Source organism: Epinephelus lanceolatus, chromosome 13 (genome assembly GCF_041903045.1).
Source record: "Epinephelus lanceolatus isolate andai-2023 chromosome 13, ASM4190304v1, whole genome shotgun sequence".
NCBI lineage: Eukaryota > Metazoa > Chordata > Actinopteri > Perciformes > Serranidae > Epinephelus > Epinephelus lanceolatus.
In genome coordinates, this window is record NC_135746.1 from 7576707 (window position 1) to 7595664 (window position 18958).

At 40.6% G+C, this 18958-nt stretch overlaps 1 protein-coding gene across 10 annotated transcripts in view; it reads left to right on the top strand.

The window, feature by feature from the left end:
* nrxn3b (neurexin 3b) overlaps window positions 1–18958 on the top strand; it is a 435238-nt gene that overhangs the window by 132674 nt on the left and 283606 nt on the right. For all 10 annotated transcript variants that reach the window (XM_078173689.1, XM_078173690.1, XM_078173684.1 and 7 more), the window contains one exon: window positions 1387–1770. In XM_078173689.1, coding sequence (XP_078029815.1) covers window positions 1387–1770 — 384 coding nt within the window. The remainder of the gene's footprint in view (window positions 1–1386; window positions 1771–18958) is intronic.

Genomic DNA, 18958 nt, shown 5'->3' on the forward strand with positions numbered 1-18958 from the left:
AACAAAGTTCAAATCCACGCTCCACACTCACTTCAGCACACCTGCCTTTAATTAAAGGTTCCAGAGATGCCAGGTCAGGTGGTGCATTAGAGTGACTCAAGAAATAATAGGAAACTAGAACTTGCCAGAAATGGCTCCAACATGAATTATAGACCTGCCTTCCTATTGTCAATTACTTTGGACTTTTTTTATTTGGATTACAGTTTTTAACTTTAAATATTTCTAAAAAAAATTCCATGTGGCTCTCGGTGGAGAAAGAAAGTGATTAACCAACACATTTTAAATAATACGTGATATATATACGTGAGGCAAACTGCACAGTGCAGCAGTGTTGAGAGAGTCTAGCTGAGATGTCGGCAGATTTTGTCGTGTTGTAATTGTATCTGTTTGGAATATAGGTGACAGAGTTGTCACAACAACTTGGCCTGACAAATGTGGTTGTGGACTTTTATTAATTGTACTCTATTCTGTTGATAATGCATGTGCACCCTAAAAGTAAATGTGTGTCTTTGTTTTTAACATTACAAACCTTGTTAAATCAGATCTGTTTAATGCATTTGAACTATGTGATCCCTGCATGGTTGTACATTCAATTGTGGTTCAGTGGATGAAGAAAAATATACAAAATTGCCTCCTGGAACACACCCAGGTGAAATGTATTATTATTTAGCTATAATAGCTCTTTGTGCTATTAGATCACACACAGTGACATTGTGCCGGTGGAGTGGTTATTTTGTTGAATGCAAGCTTATTTTTCCCCGACTGATTTTTCCTTTCCTGCCCCCTATTCTGTAATTCCATGACTCTAACAGAGTTCCCCTGAAGAGGGTGTTACTAAGTCGGTGATCAGCGCAATTTTGACTGCCAAACATAATTTTCCACCTCCACCTCCTCAGTCCACATCTAAGCCGAGACGCAGGCGTGCGGTGCTATTTTTATCTGCCTCCTTTACAAGTGTGTTGCTCGTGCTCACCGGCGCCTCCAATTTCAAAGTGCTCCTGGTTGCAAAGTTACCAAAAATCGAAGTCATTTTCACCTCTGTGTGGCTTTGATGAACAAAAAAGAAGCTGTCAGTCTAACATTCGGTTTGAAAATGTCATTTTTGTAGTCGTGCCGCATATTGTAAATTGAGGGCAATACATGTCACTTGTTTTCAGGAGTTTAGCAGACACAAGTGCTGCTTTGTGGCAGCGAGCAAAATATGGCAGATCGCTTAAATAGTAGAACATGACGCTTGATTTAAAAAAAGTCAACAAAGCAAGTGATATTATCTCACTCCCTCTGCAGAGTTTTTATAAAGCATATAGGAGCAGATTACATGACATGTTGACATGTACATTTTTGCAGTGTGGGCCAGTATTTAATAATGGATTTTTCTCCCTCCAGGCATCATCTCAGTAAACAGCCGCCGGACCCCTTTCACAGCCAGCGGGGAAAATGAAATCCTGGACCTGGAGGGGGACCTTTATCTGGGTGGCCTGCCTGACAGCCGGGTGGGCCTGGTGCTCCCCACTGAGCTCTGGACCGCTATGCTCAACTACGGCTATGTTGGCTGCGTCCGGGATCTGTTCATCGACGGTCGCAGCAAGGACATCCGGCAGATAGCTCAGTCCCAGAATGTGACCGGTATCAAGTCCTCGTGCAGCAAGGTGACGGGGAAACAGTGTGACAGCAACCCCTGCAAGAACAACGGAGTATGTAAGGAAGGATGGAACCGCTTCATCTGTGACTGTACAGGAACTGGCTTCTGGGATAGTACCTGTGAGAGAGGTGAGACTTCTTTTTAATCTCTCTATGTGCTGAATGTGATTTATCTCTCTGAGTGATCATTTTAAAATCTTACTGGGTTTGTCAGCGGGCTCATTGATTTTTTAGTAAAGGTCTTTTTAAAGAGGGTGCAGCAGCTGTCCTCCTTTTACGTGCTAAGAAATCTATTTAATTGTATGCTTGTGGGAAAGTGTTTTACTTTCTAACAACATGTTTGTTTAGGTTACAAAATGCTGACAATAAAGTAGTTTTAGGAAGTTGAATATCTTTTCTGGTATCCTAAAGATGGTTGTAAAGTGGCAGTGATGTAGCCACTGTCTGCTAACAATAGCTTTCTTCAGGCAAAGTGGACAGCGCTCTGTTTTAGCAGACAGGCAGAAGTGTGACTTGGGACACTTCCCTCACAATATTTATGGAAGCTTTGCTGAAAGATTTAATAGGATTTCACTTTTCTGCCAAGTGGCTTTGGAAAAGCGAAGCCTTTTTTTTTTTCTGCTGGGGTAGGTTCTGCAGTGAAATTGAACTTCCTCTCTCTGCTGGTGAATTGGACTCTCCTTGTCTGGATTTTAAGAGCTTGGACACATTAAGCTTTTATGAGACGGCGGAGATAGGGACACTGCGAGCTGTGGGAGAGTATGTTATCGGACTATTGTTCAGATTGTCCTTCACTTTTTCACTATTTTACAGAGATTTTCGGGGTTCAGTAGAGAGCTTTAAGTACTTTCCTAAGAACTTGAGGTGTGTAAAGAAACATGCTTGTAGGAGGAATAATGAGTGTCTGGAGAGTAGGTTGTTACGACCAGCAGTAAGTGTGACTGTCAGAGGCCAGCAGGATGATAACATATTGTTAATGATTAAAGATAGTCAAAGAGGAACAGGAATCCACATGTGCCTTACTTTGAGAGAGGTCTGTGTTATAGGCTATTGCATTGAAAAGACTGAAACATGTGTCGTTAAGGTACCTTAAAGGGGTAGTTTGGATCTGTATGAAGCACTTTTCTATAGTCAGTGTTTCACCCACAGTAGAAGGTGGTCAGCACACCCTCAGTTTAGAGAAGCGGGCAGGGGTATCAACACAGAAGCTTAGTAACATACAGCAACAAAACATATTTTAGCCACCCAAAAAAAACACAGTATTGAACACCTGCCCTGTTTGGTTCAGTTCAATTGAACTCAAGTTTGTTTGCCCCCTCAGTGCGGTTCATTTGGGCAAGTGTGAACACAACAATCACACTCAGGTGTGCACCAAAACAACCAGACCGAGACCTTCTTGAAGAGGTGGTCTTGGTCCGGTTACAAACAAGCTCTGGTGCGGTTCATTTGTGGTGAGAACGTGTTCCGACCTGGATGTGAACCAACTGCAGTCACATGACACATTGTTTGGGTTAAACATGGGTTAAACATTACTTTGTGCACGAATTGTGCTCTACAAATAAACTTGCCTTGCCTTGCCTTGCATGTTATAGTCCGGGAGGATTATTAATGTGCACCTCCTCCTGTACTGCCTTAATATGCACATTCAGCACATCCAATGCATCAAAACATTGTTTTCTAGTTGGAGCCGCGCCTCGTTTTCAAACTGTATGGTTTGACTAAAATGAACAATGAGCTTTCTCACACTCTTGCATTTTTACCTGGTGTGTTTGTAAATGCTGCCGTGAGAACACAAACCAACTCTAGGCAATTATACAACTTTGGAACAGCATGAGTCCCTGATTCAGACCAAAGCAAGACAACTCTAGGTCTGAAAGCAGCCTGAGTGTACGCTATATTTAGAATATTTTCACCACTTTACCTTGCCATCAGACAGTAGTTTCCAATGGGAAATTGGAGCCTGTATATCGCTCTCTCTTCAAAGCCAGACTTTATCGAGAAAAACAGTAATGTAACATCACTGAACACAAGAGCTGCTGGTCTACTACCTTTGCTTGGGGCAGTAACTCTCTCCCAACCTAGAGGGAGCAATCCACCATTTTACCGGCAGAGAACCATGACCTCAGACTTGGAATAATAACATTAATTAATAATTAATGACATTAATAGTATTACTCAGCAAAGACACACAAGTTTTATTTCAGTTTTAACTCTTAATTTTATGGATTTCTGTTAATCCCGTTCGAAAGCAATGTCAGCAACACTGCAGTGAAACCAGACCAACTTTTTAAGTACCAACAAAGAGAAGAGATTCTGTGTTGCCAGATCTGGCACAAGTGTCACTGAGACAGAGACAGGTCTTGAACAAAGTTATTTTTTTTCTCTTTTAGTCTCAGAATGTTTGGAAGATTCTTGGCTTGTGAAAAATGGGTCCAATATTTACTTTGGTAACTTTGGGGCAAAGGACAGGTCATAGTCTGTGCTCACTTTTCCTGTTGGAATGAACAGACTCAGGACTGTGACACAGATACAGGAAATGAATCTAAAGCAAAAGGCAATATCCAAGGCTGAACAATGAAACCAACACAGAAGTGCCAAAAACTGCAGTTCTTTGGACGACTGCTTGAGTAAAGTGCTGCTGTAAAGTTGGGCATTTTAACATGCTTGAGGCTGGCTCCACATGCTTGAGGCTGGCTCAAGCATGTGGAGCCAGCCTCAAGCATGTTAAAAATGCCCAGCTTTACAGCAGAAATGCACATGTTTACAGCCTGGTACAGAAAACGGTTTTGGTCTCTATAGCTAATTTTAACTTTCCTGACAACTGTACATTTTTATGATTTTTATATACCTCATCCATTTACATTTTATTGAGGCTTAAAGTTACGCATCATTAAGGGCAGGCTGCTTTGCATGACGACTGTCTGCTGGTAGTGTCCTCTGCTTCTTAGTCAGATCCACCCCTCACTCCTCCTCAGCTCCAGCCTCTCGCCCAATATGGTCACTTCTGGCCCCAAAACAAAAAAAATGGCGACTGCAAAACAGGAGTCCACAAACCAACAAATGATGTCCCAGTGGCTACGTCCATTGTTTTTGCAGTCTGTGATCCACAGGGAGCATATTGACCACCATCTTCTGTAAATAATACATTAACTGGGGATAAATACCTTATATTGTACAACCCCACTTCCAAAGATCTGACATCTGTCTGTAAATAATTCAACTCATGTAGAATATATACAATGTTGAGAATGTCCTGTCCTGTCTTGTTGAGATGGAGCTAAACTTCCAGTGGGATCCGAGTTAAGAAGCTGGGGCTGTCTGATTGAGTTAACCTAGTCTCAGCTGGACTGTTGCTATCTATTTTAGTAGCACTCCCATGATGTTGCATCAGCACAAAAGGGGAATAAGGCAGCAGTGTGCTGCCTAGGAAACACTCCAACCCAGCCTCTGAGTCTCTCTGACCTTCTACCCACAAGAAGAAAACATAAAGTCACATGTCCCTAATGCTCCACACACTCTCATTCTTCTTCTTCTTCCTCTGTCCTGTTTCTCTGCCTCCCACACATCGCTCTCTAAGCAGACTTGTCTCTGCATTCAGTGAATGCTGTTGCCAGTGGGTGATAACCCACGGGACCGCAGGCCTGCCCTCCAGTTCTGGAGCTGTAGAACAAAGCTTCGCCGTGTTCAGCAGTTGATTTTTACTTTACACAGTGAGACTCGAGGTGTGGTCAAATGTGCTGATGTTTCTAATGGTGTCATGACTGAATACATGCCTCTGCATTTTAGTTTCTACGTTCCAATACCAGCTATTGTTTGGAGGGATGTTGCTACAGTTTGAGGTGCTGTTGGAAATTGTTCCAACACAGTGTAGTCGATAATTAGAAAATTAATCTCCAACCATTTTATTAATCTGTTACTCGTGTGCTATGCAGTGGTAGTAAAAGAAGTCCTTAGATCATTTGATTAAGAAAAAGTACCAACACATTGACATTAAAATAATCCACGCCAGGTAAAATCCTTCATTCAAAATCCTACATAAATAAAGGTACAAAAGTATGACCAGTAAATTTGACTAAAAATATCAAAATTAAAGTAGTGTAAGCAGCAGTCAACTGTTGTAGCTGGTTGGGATGGAGCTACTCTTTAATACTTTATATACAGTTAGGTGGTGTAGTCCTGTGGTTCTCAATCTAGGGGGTGCAACTGTCCGAAATGTCAAAAAATAAATACTCCAGTAAAGAACAAGTACCTCAAAATTGTAGTTTTGGATGGGTATTTATCATTAGATCCTTCCATTTTATAGATAAAAGCATTGATAGAGAGGTAAATTAATGTGTTAATCATTAGGGGTGTCACAGCTCTCAAAATACGTGATTTCTACTTTAAGGTCCAACTCTATCTCCTTGAAATTTCATTTGTATGTTACTAAACTGCTTTCCTAAATACATTCTTGTGGCAACGCAATTGCTGCCTGGATTATGTTCAGAGACAACGTGTCTTACGCGTAACGAAACACTAAATTTGTATACCAGCTTCAGGAGGAAGGTGGTTAGGGAAGATGGCTGGTATACAAAGTGCAAGACCCTGACACCAGAACTTTGGGTTTGCATCCGGACTCTTGTCTTACGTTTAGGCATCAAATGCTCTTTTGTTATGGTAAGGTAAACATTGTGATTTAGGTTAAATATTGAAAAAAAAAAAAAAAGGTTATAAATATTATGATGCTGTACAAGTGGATACTGTGTTGCTAGATTAGGTATTTTACTGGAAAACAACTGAAATTTTTATCAGTAAACATTTTGCTGATTTCTGAAACGCATTGGTAGTGAGCATTTTATTGGCAACTGAAATACTTTTTCTGTGAACATTTTGCTGATGCATTAAGTATCAACATTTTTGTGACTTACTGGTTACGTTAATCAGCAACATTTCCTCACGATATTGATAAAAAAAAATTGACTTCGCTTGGCATTACATTTTCCTCAAAACATATTTGCTGTATACTGTATAAATGTTATTTCTAGGGGACAGGGTTGTAAGATCACAGTGTAATTAAACTTTTGTTCTAAACTAGGGCTGCCACGATTAGTCGACTAATCGATGACTAATTGATTATTAAAATAATCGGTGACTATTTTAGTAGTCGACGAATCGGTTTGACTCATTTTTCATAGAAAAGTACTATAAAAGTACCCCAAAATACTCTTACTGCAGCTTCTTACATTCAGATATTGGCAGCTTTACACACTCTCCCGTGACAGTGAACTAAAACCCTTTGGCGTGAGTATGAAACAAGACATTAGATGACGTAATTTTGGGGTTTGGGCGAGACAGACCGACATTTTTCAACATTTTAACACATTTTTCGATGAAATGATTAGTCGACTAATTGAAGAAATAATCGACAGATTAGTCGACAATGAAAATAATCGTTAGTGGCAGCCCTATTCTAAACTTTTCTTCAGTGTTGGCAGCTATGCGATTGTTAAACTGTCCAGTCTTGACTCGTAAAGATCAGTTCAGATCAGTTTCATGCCTTGACAAATGTCATTTACATTTTCAAATTCTTTAAAAATATACAAGGTATCAGGTGTGATATAACCATCATTTTTTTTGAGTGTAGCAGGAGCATTTCCCAATTCTATTGTTTTTCTGTAATTCACAACTCCAGTAGTCAGTGGCGTGCACAGACTTTTTGAAGGGTAGGGGCGAAAAGAAAAAAAAGGGCACTTTAGCGCACATTTTGGCTCCCAAGAGGGCACTTTAGCGAGCGTTTTTCAACAATTGGCCCACGAGGGAAAAGTGCAGCTGCAGGCTATCGGTAAGCTACACCGTGTCGTCTTTGTATTTTTCTTTTTTTTTCTCCTTTGGATGCAAGCAAGTAGGGGTGGAAGAAAATTGCTGATCCTGCTTTTAAATTCAGTGATCAAAATTAAAAAGGATTTTTTATCTAGATTCGAGATAATGACAACCATATTTATCAATGATGACAACTGTAGCCCAAACGTGAGCAATGACTTACAGCTTTAAGGTTTCTCAGAGCATCCTCTGTCTTATTTTCTTATTGGTAACAGTGTGGACAGAGCAGCCTCGGTGTTCCTTCCCCCTTCTCTTCCTCTAGCCCTTCCCCGGGGATCAGTAATCCCTCCTGTGTGTTCGGATCTTCTCTGTGGTCGGGCCTGAACAGCCTGAACCACCTCAGCTAGAGCTCCTGTCAGTGCAGAGGCACAGCAGCTCGATATCGGAGCCCTCTCACTTTGCTGAACTGCTCTCTTTCTCATGTTGAGCGGGGCCAGCCACCCTGTAGAGGGATCTCATCTCCGTCTGCTTGTGTCAGCGATATATTTCTTTTTTTCGGTCACTACCCAAAGCGTGCGACCACAGGTAAAGGGTCGGGAAGAAGACTGAGCAGTAAATTGAGAGATTTGATTTGGAGGGCCCTCTTCTCCGCGGTGAAAACAGCCCTCAGTGACATCCTCTCTCTGCTGCGATAAAAAGCCTACTTTATTTCAGCAGTCACTTTCAAGGGCTGACCTGAGCTGAGCTGCCCACCTTTTTCCTGCCCTCATGCTGACTGTTTGACCTTCAGCTCATCTGCACACGGGAGGTCACGGGCTGATTAAACCAGGGCGACAACATCATCTGCATATAGCAAAAGGTCTGGATGTTTGCAAACTAAATTTACAAATTAGTCTGATTTCATTAGCGTCTACATTCTCTCATGTTAGAGTTCAGGGTAGAATATTTAAATAATTCTCATCTGTTACTAAAACGGTCGCATGTATGATGAAGAAATCACTTTGATTTGAAATTTTGGGTTTGAAACAACGTGGTATTTTCTCCTTTTTTTTTTTTTGAACTGAATGTGTAACACTTTGGAACAAAATGAATTGTATTAGTCATGCCGGTGGAATAGTTTATTCTCCCTCTCCTCCGTGCTTTAAAGCAGCCCCCAGCTCCCTAGCGACAATATCAAACAACCACTGAGATGTATTCACACATGGCGCCTGCTATTGATCTCAAGTGCGCTATACGGTACAACAGAGGATTGTGATTGCATGATGAGACGAGGGGTGAAATGATAGAGATCAGCGCTCTCCCCGGGAGCGTAACAAAGGTTATGCATTTACATTACAATGATTGGCCTTTGCTGGTGACTTTATGCCAGGATGTAAATAAGCTCTTTTGTCTGTCTTTGTTCAGAGCAGTTTGTAGAGATCAGCCTGCAGTTTTTTTGAGTGATATGATTTAATTCAAATGGATTTCCTTGGGATGCATTTCAACTATAAACTCCTCATGTCAGTGATTTCTCCTATCAGCAAAACCATAGTTATCTCTATATACCAAATCCACCTGCATCATGTACATACAGTGAAATGGCGCTGAGCAAATGCTGCCTCAGTTGGTTAGTTTTTAGCCTCCTACAAAAAAAAGATCCACCCAAACAAACTATATCAGTTAAAGTGTGCACTATATTTAGAGAATTTTCACCGCTTTACCTTTTCACTATACCGCCCTTTCTGACAGGGAACTGAAGCTGTTATCTGAAAGCCACCAGACTCCAGTGACAGAAGCAGTCACTGTAAAGTACAGGGGTTTCTGGTTTACCGCTTGTAAGGTAAAGCAGTAAAAATATTCCAAATACAGCCCACACTAAAAACCGACGTTATCTTTTTTCTTTTACATTCTGTTAATACCTTTCCCACTATGTGTGTTCATGTAGTGTTCCCTTAAAAACGTACCACTGCATGTGTAGTCACGTGACTCCACCCCGTCCAGTCCGCGACCTGGAAGCAACATGGAGGAGAACTCAAACACCGAGCCAACTGAGCAACCCAAGCAGCTCGTACCAAAGAGAAATGGGTCCATGTCATTGGTCCGACAGCCCATTGGTCCAACATCCCATTAGTCCGATGGTCCGCGGTGCTGAATGGCTCCCGGCAGGTGTATTTCTACCTTGATGGTGAACAACGGGACTTCGGACCAGTGGGCAGTTCCCAGAGAAATGCCGTGTCCGTCGCTTGGACACATTTTGGCTTTCCTGAAAATGACACAGAACAGAAAGAAATCAAATGTAAACACTGCAGAAAAAATGTTTCAGCAACCAAAAGTAACACCACCAATTAGCTTTAGCACTTGGAGCACAATCAAGTTACCGGATATGAACAGTGCACGGCTTAAAAAAGGTAGACTGACAAGCGCCCAGCAACAAGTGCCTCTACAAAGCAGCTCTCAATAACACAAGCATTTACAAAGGCTACACAATATTTAAAATATCAAAATCAACCATAAACAGTTCATCTGTGTGTTTCCCTCAATTATTTTAGATCACAAGATAAGATATGCACTCTTTCATTAGAAAAAATATCCCAGCTTTAATAGTTGAGCAAATTTACAGTACAAACCTTGTCAGTCCACGATATTGGATTTTTTGCTGATATCTGAAATGCCTTATTTGCCTTATTTGACCAATAACCGATACTGATATCAATATGTCCACTTTTCTTCCCACCTAATTTTAGTGATCATCAATTCTCTTCTGTAGTGAAATTAACATAATACATGCATACTCTTATTGTGACGGCCCACCAGCAGATGCAGACGTGACATTTCAGTGTATGTAATATTATGTGCAAAATAAGAAAAAGCCTGTTGGTCAATTCTGATTCATGTTAAAGCTCTGTTCATATTAAAAACAATATCCGCTGATACCCATGATGTGCCAAAATTATTGTGCATCCCTAGTAAATATAGACAGGGGGACAACCTTTCCAACAAGATTCCAACATGGTTGGTACCAACGGACACCTCAGGTCCTCTAGTTTAATATGGCACCTGCGCCATCACTAGCTTTAAAACTGAGCCCACTGCAGCAGGTTTTATTTGCTGTTTATTTCTTCATATTTATTTGTCACCATCAGCGTCACCTGTCAAACCTGGCGCTTCTTCATATTTTTTTGCCGAACATTTGCCTCACTGCTCCTTTCATTTTCTTGTTCTCTCTGTACCCTGACTTTGATTTTAGGAGCCACCGATTTTCAGTGAGGCATTCTGATGCAATTCACCTCATACGTTTACATTAGCTGTGCTTGTGTGTTCTGGGCAGAGATGTGTGTATGACCCCCGCTGTCAGATGGACCGTACCATTTCACAATACCTGCGAGGGGAGGGAGTATCAGATGGCACTTTGAAATGTGTTTTAATGATAATAATAAATGTATCTATAATGTAAGTATATATAACTTGTACTGTCAGGGATATAACTTAGTAAGTAATTTTTACACTTGATCCAATTAACCATAGACCTTTTCATGCCCCCCCTCTTGGCCTTTGGCCGGGTTCAGCTGTACCATTTGACCCCCCTGATAGCAGGCCTGGTTAAGATGTTAAGTAGAAATCATGTAGTGTGACTTTAGTTAACTGTGAGCTCCTCAGACCTAATTTTGTTCCCAAGTAAACAATTTGGCATCATGTTCAATCCATAATAGCTTTCTAATAACTCAACCCAGAAATGATCACTGGCATCACACTCACAGATCAGCATATTAATATTAGTCCTATTTTATTTTAGTAAATAATAAAGTAAGATTTAACTGCCAATGCCCTGTTAAGGCTTTTGTGTGTGTGTGTGTGGTGATGTTGCCTTCACTGGTTTACTCAGCACTTATACAGTATGTTGCTGTGTGGAGTTTTGTTTTTCTACATCACCAACAGTCGAAGAAAAAAAAAAAAATCCTGCTCGTGTACCATTGTTGATTTTCATAACAGGCCTTGTGGAAGTGGTTTCAGCGCATTTTGCACTAATGATATTTTTGGAATCCAAATAATGGAATCATCAGAAATGAAAGTCTCAGGATGATTTCATCATATTTGTATTGAATGGAGCACATTGCGCTGTGTAATTTCCTCTTTCCCACTGGGAGCTAAGAAAGCTAGAGATTTTCTCGCTCTGTTTACCACAACGAAAATACAACCTGACAGATATTTTAGACTGTTTGAGGAGATCAAAGATCGTACCAGGCGACAACTAACAGACAACAGTGCTCCTGTCTGCTCTGTTTTCTACCTGCTATCTGTGCCAGGTTTAGTATACAGATGATTTCTGTCTCTTATCTCTTACGTGTCTCTGGTTTTTTCCTTTACTCTGTGTCTCTTTCTCAGTCGCTGTCTTGAAATCTCACCCTTACTTTCTTTTACTCTGCATGTCTGCTTATCCCTCTCCTCCTCCAACTCTCCTTCTAACACACACACACACGCACACACACACACACACACACACACACACACACACACACATACTCCCTCTCTTTGGCATGTCTTCTTTAACCTAGCCCATGAGACACGACAGCACCTGTGATCAGAGGTCTGCCTTGGTATCACACAAACAGATGTAGTGTCAGCATGGGAGCCAGCCACTGTGTGTGTCTTGTGGAAGTACACATTCTGAATATGATGTATAAAAAGCTATGAATATCATCAGTCGCTGTTTTTGTGCGACCATATGCTTCTGTGTCTGCACTCTGTATATGTTTGCATCCATCCACTTGATTGAGAACGCTTATTTTTTTTTTTTTATTTATTTAATTAAATCACCGCCAGCGCTTGAGTTTGTGTGTGTGTTCTTCCCCACCAGGCTGTGCCAATGCCCCATGCAGGTGTATGATACTGGGGCCCTGGCCCTGATAGACCCCTCTCGTCTGGGTTGTGACCGAGAGCGTAGCCCTGCCAAAAAACTCGTCTGCTTGTGATCTGAATTCAAATAGGGCAGCTTGGCTCAGTGCAGCCCCAACAGGCACACACAGCGAGGAGAAGGGAGATGCTTAAAATACAACACTGAGCTCATGTATTAACATGGTTTGAGGGAACATTTTTGCCCTTACACACTTTTTGCCCTTCAAATGATGAGGCTTGTGGAAATTGATATGTAATATCTTTATTTTTGTAACCTCTTTTTATTGTTCTTCTGCTGCGCCAGCTTTAATCATTTGCTAAAGTGTGAAAAGGTTATTTCCGTAACTTAGCACTCCATCTGCGTGGGATATGTCTAATTGGCTTGAATCAGCCACACAGGTTTAGCCCGGTGTAGTACTTTAAAAAGTGATGCTGGGAAATGATTTTTTTCTCAAATAGCCTGCAGTCAGATCCACAGAAAGCAAAGAGAAAGGAAATCATTACCCTCCTGTAATGATAATGTTTCAAGATGCTTTGTCCTCTCTCTCGTCTTTGGGAAGGCACCTCCAGGCTTTATTCCTTTTTGATTGTTACATTCTATTACATGAAAAGGTTTCCCAAATGTTATTCCCCATAAGGAAAACTCAAAGTGCAGCTGATTATTCAGGTCGTATTTGAGTCTAACTTGCAAGAGGTGACATTAATTCAAGACTACAGGGAGGTACTGTACATTTGATGTCGTCCGCTGACTCCGCCAAGAGATGAAATTCATGCGCGCAGCCTCGGCTGGGCGAGACAGGCGTCCATTCAAACAGCCAGTCAGCCGAGCTTTGTGTTTGTAAACCGAGTGTGGGGCCATTTGCGTGGGTGTGGGAGGGGAGCTTTTCGGGAGCCTGGGTGTTGCTGACAGTTGTGTGTTGCAGAGTGCTGTGCAGCTGATAAAGTAGCTCAGTTAATCAGGTAAATAGGCCTGTAATGAAGTGTGTTTGTCTGACGGTGTGCCAGCCCAGCGCCAGGCGATCCCACTGAGACTCTCCTCTTTCTGTTTTTCTGCTGCATCTACAAACACACACACACATACACAGTCAGACTCAGATACACAGTCAGGACCACACACCAATCCACTGGGGACAGATTGGATTGTGTCTAATGCATATTGCATTTTCCCTGACAAGATGCCACCGCCCAAATACAGTAAGTGCCTGTGTTTTCCCTACTGTCACTGGAGAGGAGTAGTGATGGCTCAGGGCCTGAGCTGATGGCTGGAAATGTGTCCACCGCAGATCAGTGGCGACATCACTCATTACGGCGCCGGCTTCCTCTTTCTTAATGTTTTACTGGAGGTGATGCTCTGCTTTGACTGCAACTCATCCACACGTTTTATTCATTCAATTTAAAGTCATATTTATTTATATGGTTGATTGATTGGGATTCTGAGATGGGTCGGGCTCCTCGTGTTAGCATTTAAATGCTTTTTTCTTTTTCCACACATCATTACATTTCTGCCCAAACTCATACACGTCTTAATCGCATCAATCACGTCAGTTCTCGCAAAGGTAGAAACACCAGAACACACACACGGCATGCAATTACCTGCTCATTTTGCTCGATGTTCATTCGTGGTGGCAGTGAAATAATAGGTTGCCACGTGGCTTTTACAGTTTAATCACAGGTAGTAATGCCAGAATAGAGATTACATGACATTGATGCTTGCCACCTTTCTACACAGGATCTTGTAACCGATAATATCATTCTCCTTTAGCTTCATGTTGTGTTTGAGAGGTGAAGAACTGCAGAAAATGCTTTATTTTGCAGATGATTTACTAATTATCTCTTATTGCTGATGTAGTGTTGCAGTTTCAAATAGAGATCATAACATGGACGCAGGTACTTTTGTGTTGCTAACCCATAAATTCTACCAATACCAGAGCATTTAAAGCACCTTACTGTTTCAATAAGAGGTTACCAGTAGTCTGTCATATCCTGCAATCTCTCATTCGCATGCAGAGTCTATGATTGACTCTTAATCCAAGAGGCACAATGATTATGCATTGTGTTGTGCACAATGATTAGTCTATTAGTCTATGGTTAGAAAGTGTGGAGGCATTATGGGGATAAGAGCAGAGATATGTGGAATATTTAATTTAAAATCTATAGGATCTCCGCACCCACCTTGATAACCTATTAATAATTTTTTAAAAATCATTCCCAAAGCCATTTGTATGCAAAAAGTCAGTTCCAGCAGTGTTGTACTGGCATAATTTGGATGGAGGGAGGTGGGTTTGATCTCCCTGAAAGTCTCCCTTAATCCTTGAGTCCTGTAATAGGCCTTGCATAGCTGCGAGGCTTCCTTTGTACAAATAATTTCTTAAGGTCAGGTACCAATTACCATATGATTTTGATTCCACATGTCAAACCAGAATCGTAGACGGTTACTGTATTTTGTACACGGGTCTTATTCAGCACTTTGCAGTTCTGGACACATACTGGTATCATATTTTCTCCATAATTAATTTAAAACTGCAGCATTTTGAAAAGACTCCTTAAAATGTCGAGCTGAAATAAACAAAAACAAGAAACGTAGCCTCAATCCTTTGTTTGCATATTTCACTGAGATCCTGCTTTATATTTTGTAGTGGTTTATTTTCTCATGTACATACACATACTTACATGTTGTGTTCACATGAATACATGCAGTCATAATATGAATAATATGAATTCAGTATACATTGAATTATCTAAGAGTTGCATTGTAATTGTGATTTCATCATACAGTGTATAAAGCTGTTCACCATCGTCCGCCATTTCAAACTATAAATCTGTACTGGTCTTACTGCTTCTTTAATCTCACCCCAGGTTGAGTGGGTTTGTTCTTATGTGTTAGCTCTGCTACATGTAGTCGCAATCTATAAGTGTAGTTGTCTTAAAATTTCCAACATAATCATGATGTCACGTGTTAATTGCACGTGAAAGGTATGTTTGAACCACTAAGGTTTAAACTTAGTGTAGAATTAAAGTATGTATGTAAGTTAGGGTCAATCTGATTTCCAACATATTTTATCAAAGATGTTTATGTATAATAAATAATGCTTGTTGTAACTTTAGCTTAACTGTGATAAATCTTCTAAATTCAAGGTCCACTCCTCTAGCTAGTTATTTCCTACTTTATGTGATAACACCTGAGTTGGTGTCACCTGCTGAAAAAGGCTGTGGTGTACGGCCAAAAGCTTCTTGTATCTTGTAGCTAGGTGAATGACACTGCGTTTAAGACTTTCGTCACAGTGAATATGTCCTCAAGTTCAAAGATGAACCTCCGCACTCTCACTCAATTATCATAGTTCCTGAAAGCTCAACCATGCTGTAATCACATTATCTCATTTGTGGTAGGGATGGGACATATATCTTTATCGATATCGTGACATGAGACTAGATAACTTAGATTTTGAATATCATAATATCGTGTTGGGTTTTTCCTGGTAACCCACTTTTTCATTATATCTATATTACTGATGATTATTGCGATATCGGATTTTCCTCTATATCGCCCAGCCCTTATTTGTGGTTAAGAAATTTGTTACAGCATTGGATGTGTAACTAGCACACAATGTCTACTTGAGGTTTTCAATATATCTTAAATATTCAGTCAGAGTCAGTGACAGATTAAAATCAAATGGACAAAAGTTATGTATCAAAATCTGAGATATATGGGTCAAGCTCTGATATTTCCCATAATTCAGCTTGAGTGTGTCTCTCATCAGACCCTCCCTGTCTAGTAAACATGACTAATATAACATATAACAAGACCTCCAGTTTGTAACGCAGCTTGTATTGTAAATTCCTAATATCCTACGTCAAGTCAACGTAACCCTGATGACATCACTATGACACCATCAGAGTTGGTTTTTTTTTGGACTGTAGAAAACGTCTGTAAGCCATTGGTGAGATTTTACTGATTAACTGCAGGGTTCCCACAGTCATGGAAAGTCTGGAAACTTTCCAGGTCCATGGATAACCTTCCATGTAATGAAACATAACAGCACATTAATTTTTCTCAAGCTGTTGACATAACGTAGCTGTAATATGCCTTGATGTATGACTCGTCCCCAGTTTGATCGTCCTAGTGAGATAAGGTTCTACAAATTTTCAATATGGGCGGCCATCATAAATACCTGATTTTCTTTAGGAATCTTCCACTGCATGTTCTCTGTTGCCAGCCTGTTTGAGGTGTACTTAATTTCACAGACTTATTTTTGAGTATGAAGATTAACTTTGTAACAGTCTATTTATTTACGTTTATTTACCATCACGTATGTTTTGTTTTCTTCCCATGTTCGGTCTCTCCATCCATGTACCAGCTAGCTGAAATTATGTTTGAACAGAGTTTGATTGATATGTTTGAAAAATAAATGCCAGGCAAGTTGGAAAGGAATCATTTTTATGAGTCCTTGAAAAGTCATTAAAAAGTTTTGAAATTTTGTCCATGAAAATGTGTAGGAACCCCTCTAACTGTCTTAAAAGCAGTCATCCCCATCTAATGTATCCTCATACGACGGTTCCTTTGGTATCTTAAAAGTTAACGCCCCTACTGGTTAGGTTAGGTTCAGAAACAGAATCATGACTCAGAACTGATGACGTGATATGACATAACCTAAAATGACTCATCTTTTGTTTCACAGCGGACATGAACCTCACTCTCCTGAGTCAGAGTCCTGTGTTTGTTTGACCTGTTTACCACCTTGACAACCTCCCTACATGCACTTTGTCGCTCTTTATACTGCTTTCATTACATTTACTGGCCAAGAAATTGTGCTCTCAATACTTTATCCTTGACAAGTTTGTTTTTTCTGGTTTGTTTTTATTTCACATTTTCTGCATCTCCAGTTTGTTGAAAGAGCTTTAATTAACCCAACACGAAATGGCTGACATTAAAGAGATATCATCCATTTGGCTTTGACCTGACAACATGCTTTAATCATGCTGAGCCAGTAGCGCTTTTACGATTGTTAAAAAGAAAAAACAGGAAGAATTATTATCAATTAGTGGATGTTTGTGGCTGCGTCTCCAAGGTCATATTTCTGTTTGGCAGGAAGAGTCGATGCACGCAGTGTCTGACTGTTGCCAATTTGGTTTGAATAAAAGAACATCATTTCAAGGTTGATAACCATACAGCTGTCTGAGTACTCGCTGCACAACCACTCACCTTTCAGCAGTTTTTCTTTTTTTCTTCCTCAGCTTAGCTGTTGGCATTTGGAGAAAGCCATTGTCGCTGAGTGAGATAGAATAAGATGTACAACTGGAGCCTTCCAGATTCTTTTCCTGCGTTATCATACAGTAGATATCCACCCAGAGAAGGAGGGGTGGGGAAGTCTTTAGAAGCTGAGGAATCGTGATTAAGCATTCGTCGCTGCCCTTAGTTCTGTCACTTGGAGTGAAAACAGTTCTTTTTCCTCCTCCCTCTCTACCAGACAGCTGTGTTTGAAGGAAACAACCAATGTTTGTGTTTCTGTCTTCAGTTCCCTTCCTTTTTATTTTCTAAGTAAGGATTATGAGAATAACCCTTCCCTTGCTCTCTTCGCCCACTACACTCCCTCTCACCTTCGTCTCCCTCTTGCCCTTGTCTGTTTCCCAGCCCCACTCCTCACCGTAAACGGGTGATAAGCACCTTTTGCTGGAACATTTATCTCCACAGACAGAGAAAATGACACTTCAAGGTCTGCCCTGACGAACAGGGTGCTCACATACATACACAGGACAAAGGGTGGGGAGGGGGTGTAAAATGGAGGATGGAAAAGACGAGAAAAATATAGGGAAAAAAAGGAGAATGAGGTTGAGAAGACAAAAGGGGGCTGGGATATAGAAGGAGAGGGCAATTAAGAATGGAGACAGATGAGGCTGAGAATTAGCTGGAGAAGAATAGATGAGCAATCAGCCTTGTGAAGCAGGATAGTGAACTTCAAAGCATGTGACATACAGATATTTAACAGCAATTTTGCTTTATACTTGGCTTTATTTGCAAAATTCTTGCTATGATAATTTATAAATCAGGATCCTTTAAGTAGATTTAATTAAAAATCTGATAGATTAAATGTACAATGTGTAATTTTCTGCTGCTATGGGTCTCTCAATCAAAGCACTAACAAAACATGGAGTAATGCCATTATTGAAGTCAGTTTCTCACATTTAGGATTCAGTGTTCATTGTTCAGGAGGTTTTTACAGGCAGTCAAATTATGAGCAAAGGTCTCTTCCTCCAAAACAAACAAACCAGGTAAATAAAACTGGTTAAAACACTGAATGAAGCAGTTTCACGTTGAAAAATCATGTTTCTCTGACGCTTTTCAGATTGTCGCAGAGGGTCAGCTAGCTGAGCTCCTGCTGATATGTGCCCACCTTCTCTGATAACTTAACATCCAGACGTTTTTGAGGGTTGTACTGGAGGCCGAATTAACCGCAGATAATCTCTTACTCACCATAATAATATGTGATTTCAACATGTAAAAACACAGATAAAGCCATTTATATCAAAAAGCAGTGATTTTCCAATGCTGTTTGGTACGGCAGAGGCTGGAGCTGAATTGCTGCTAACGTTTGCTTAGCTTGTTTCTCTGATAACTTAAGATTAAGACGTTTTTGATGGTTTTACTGGA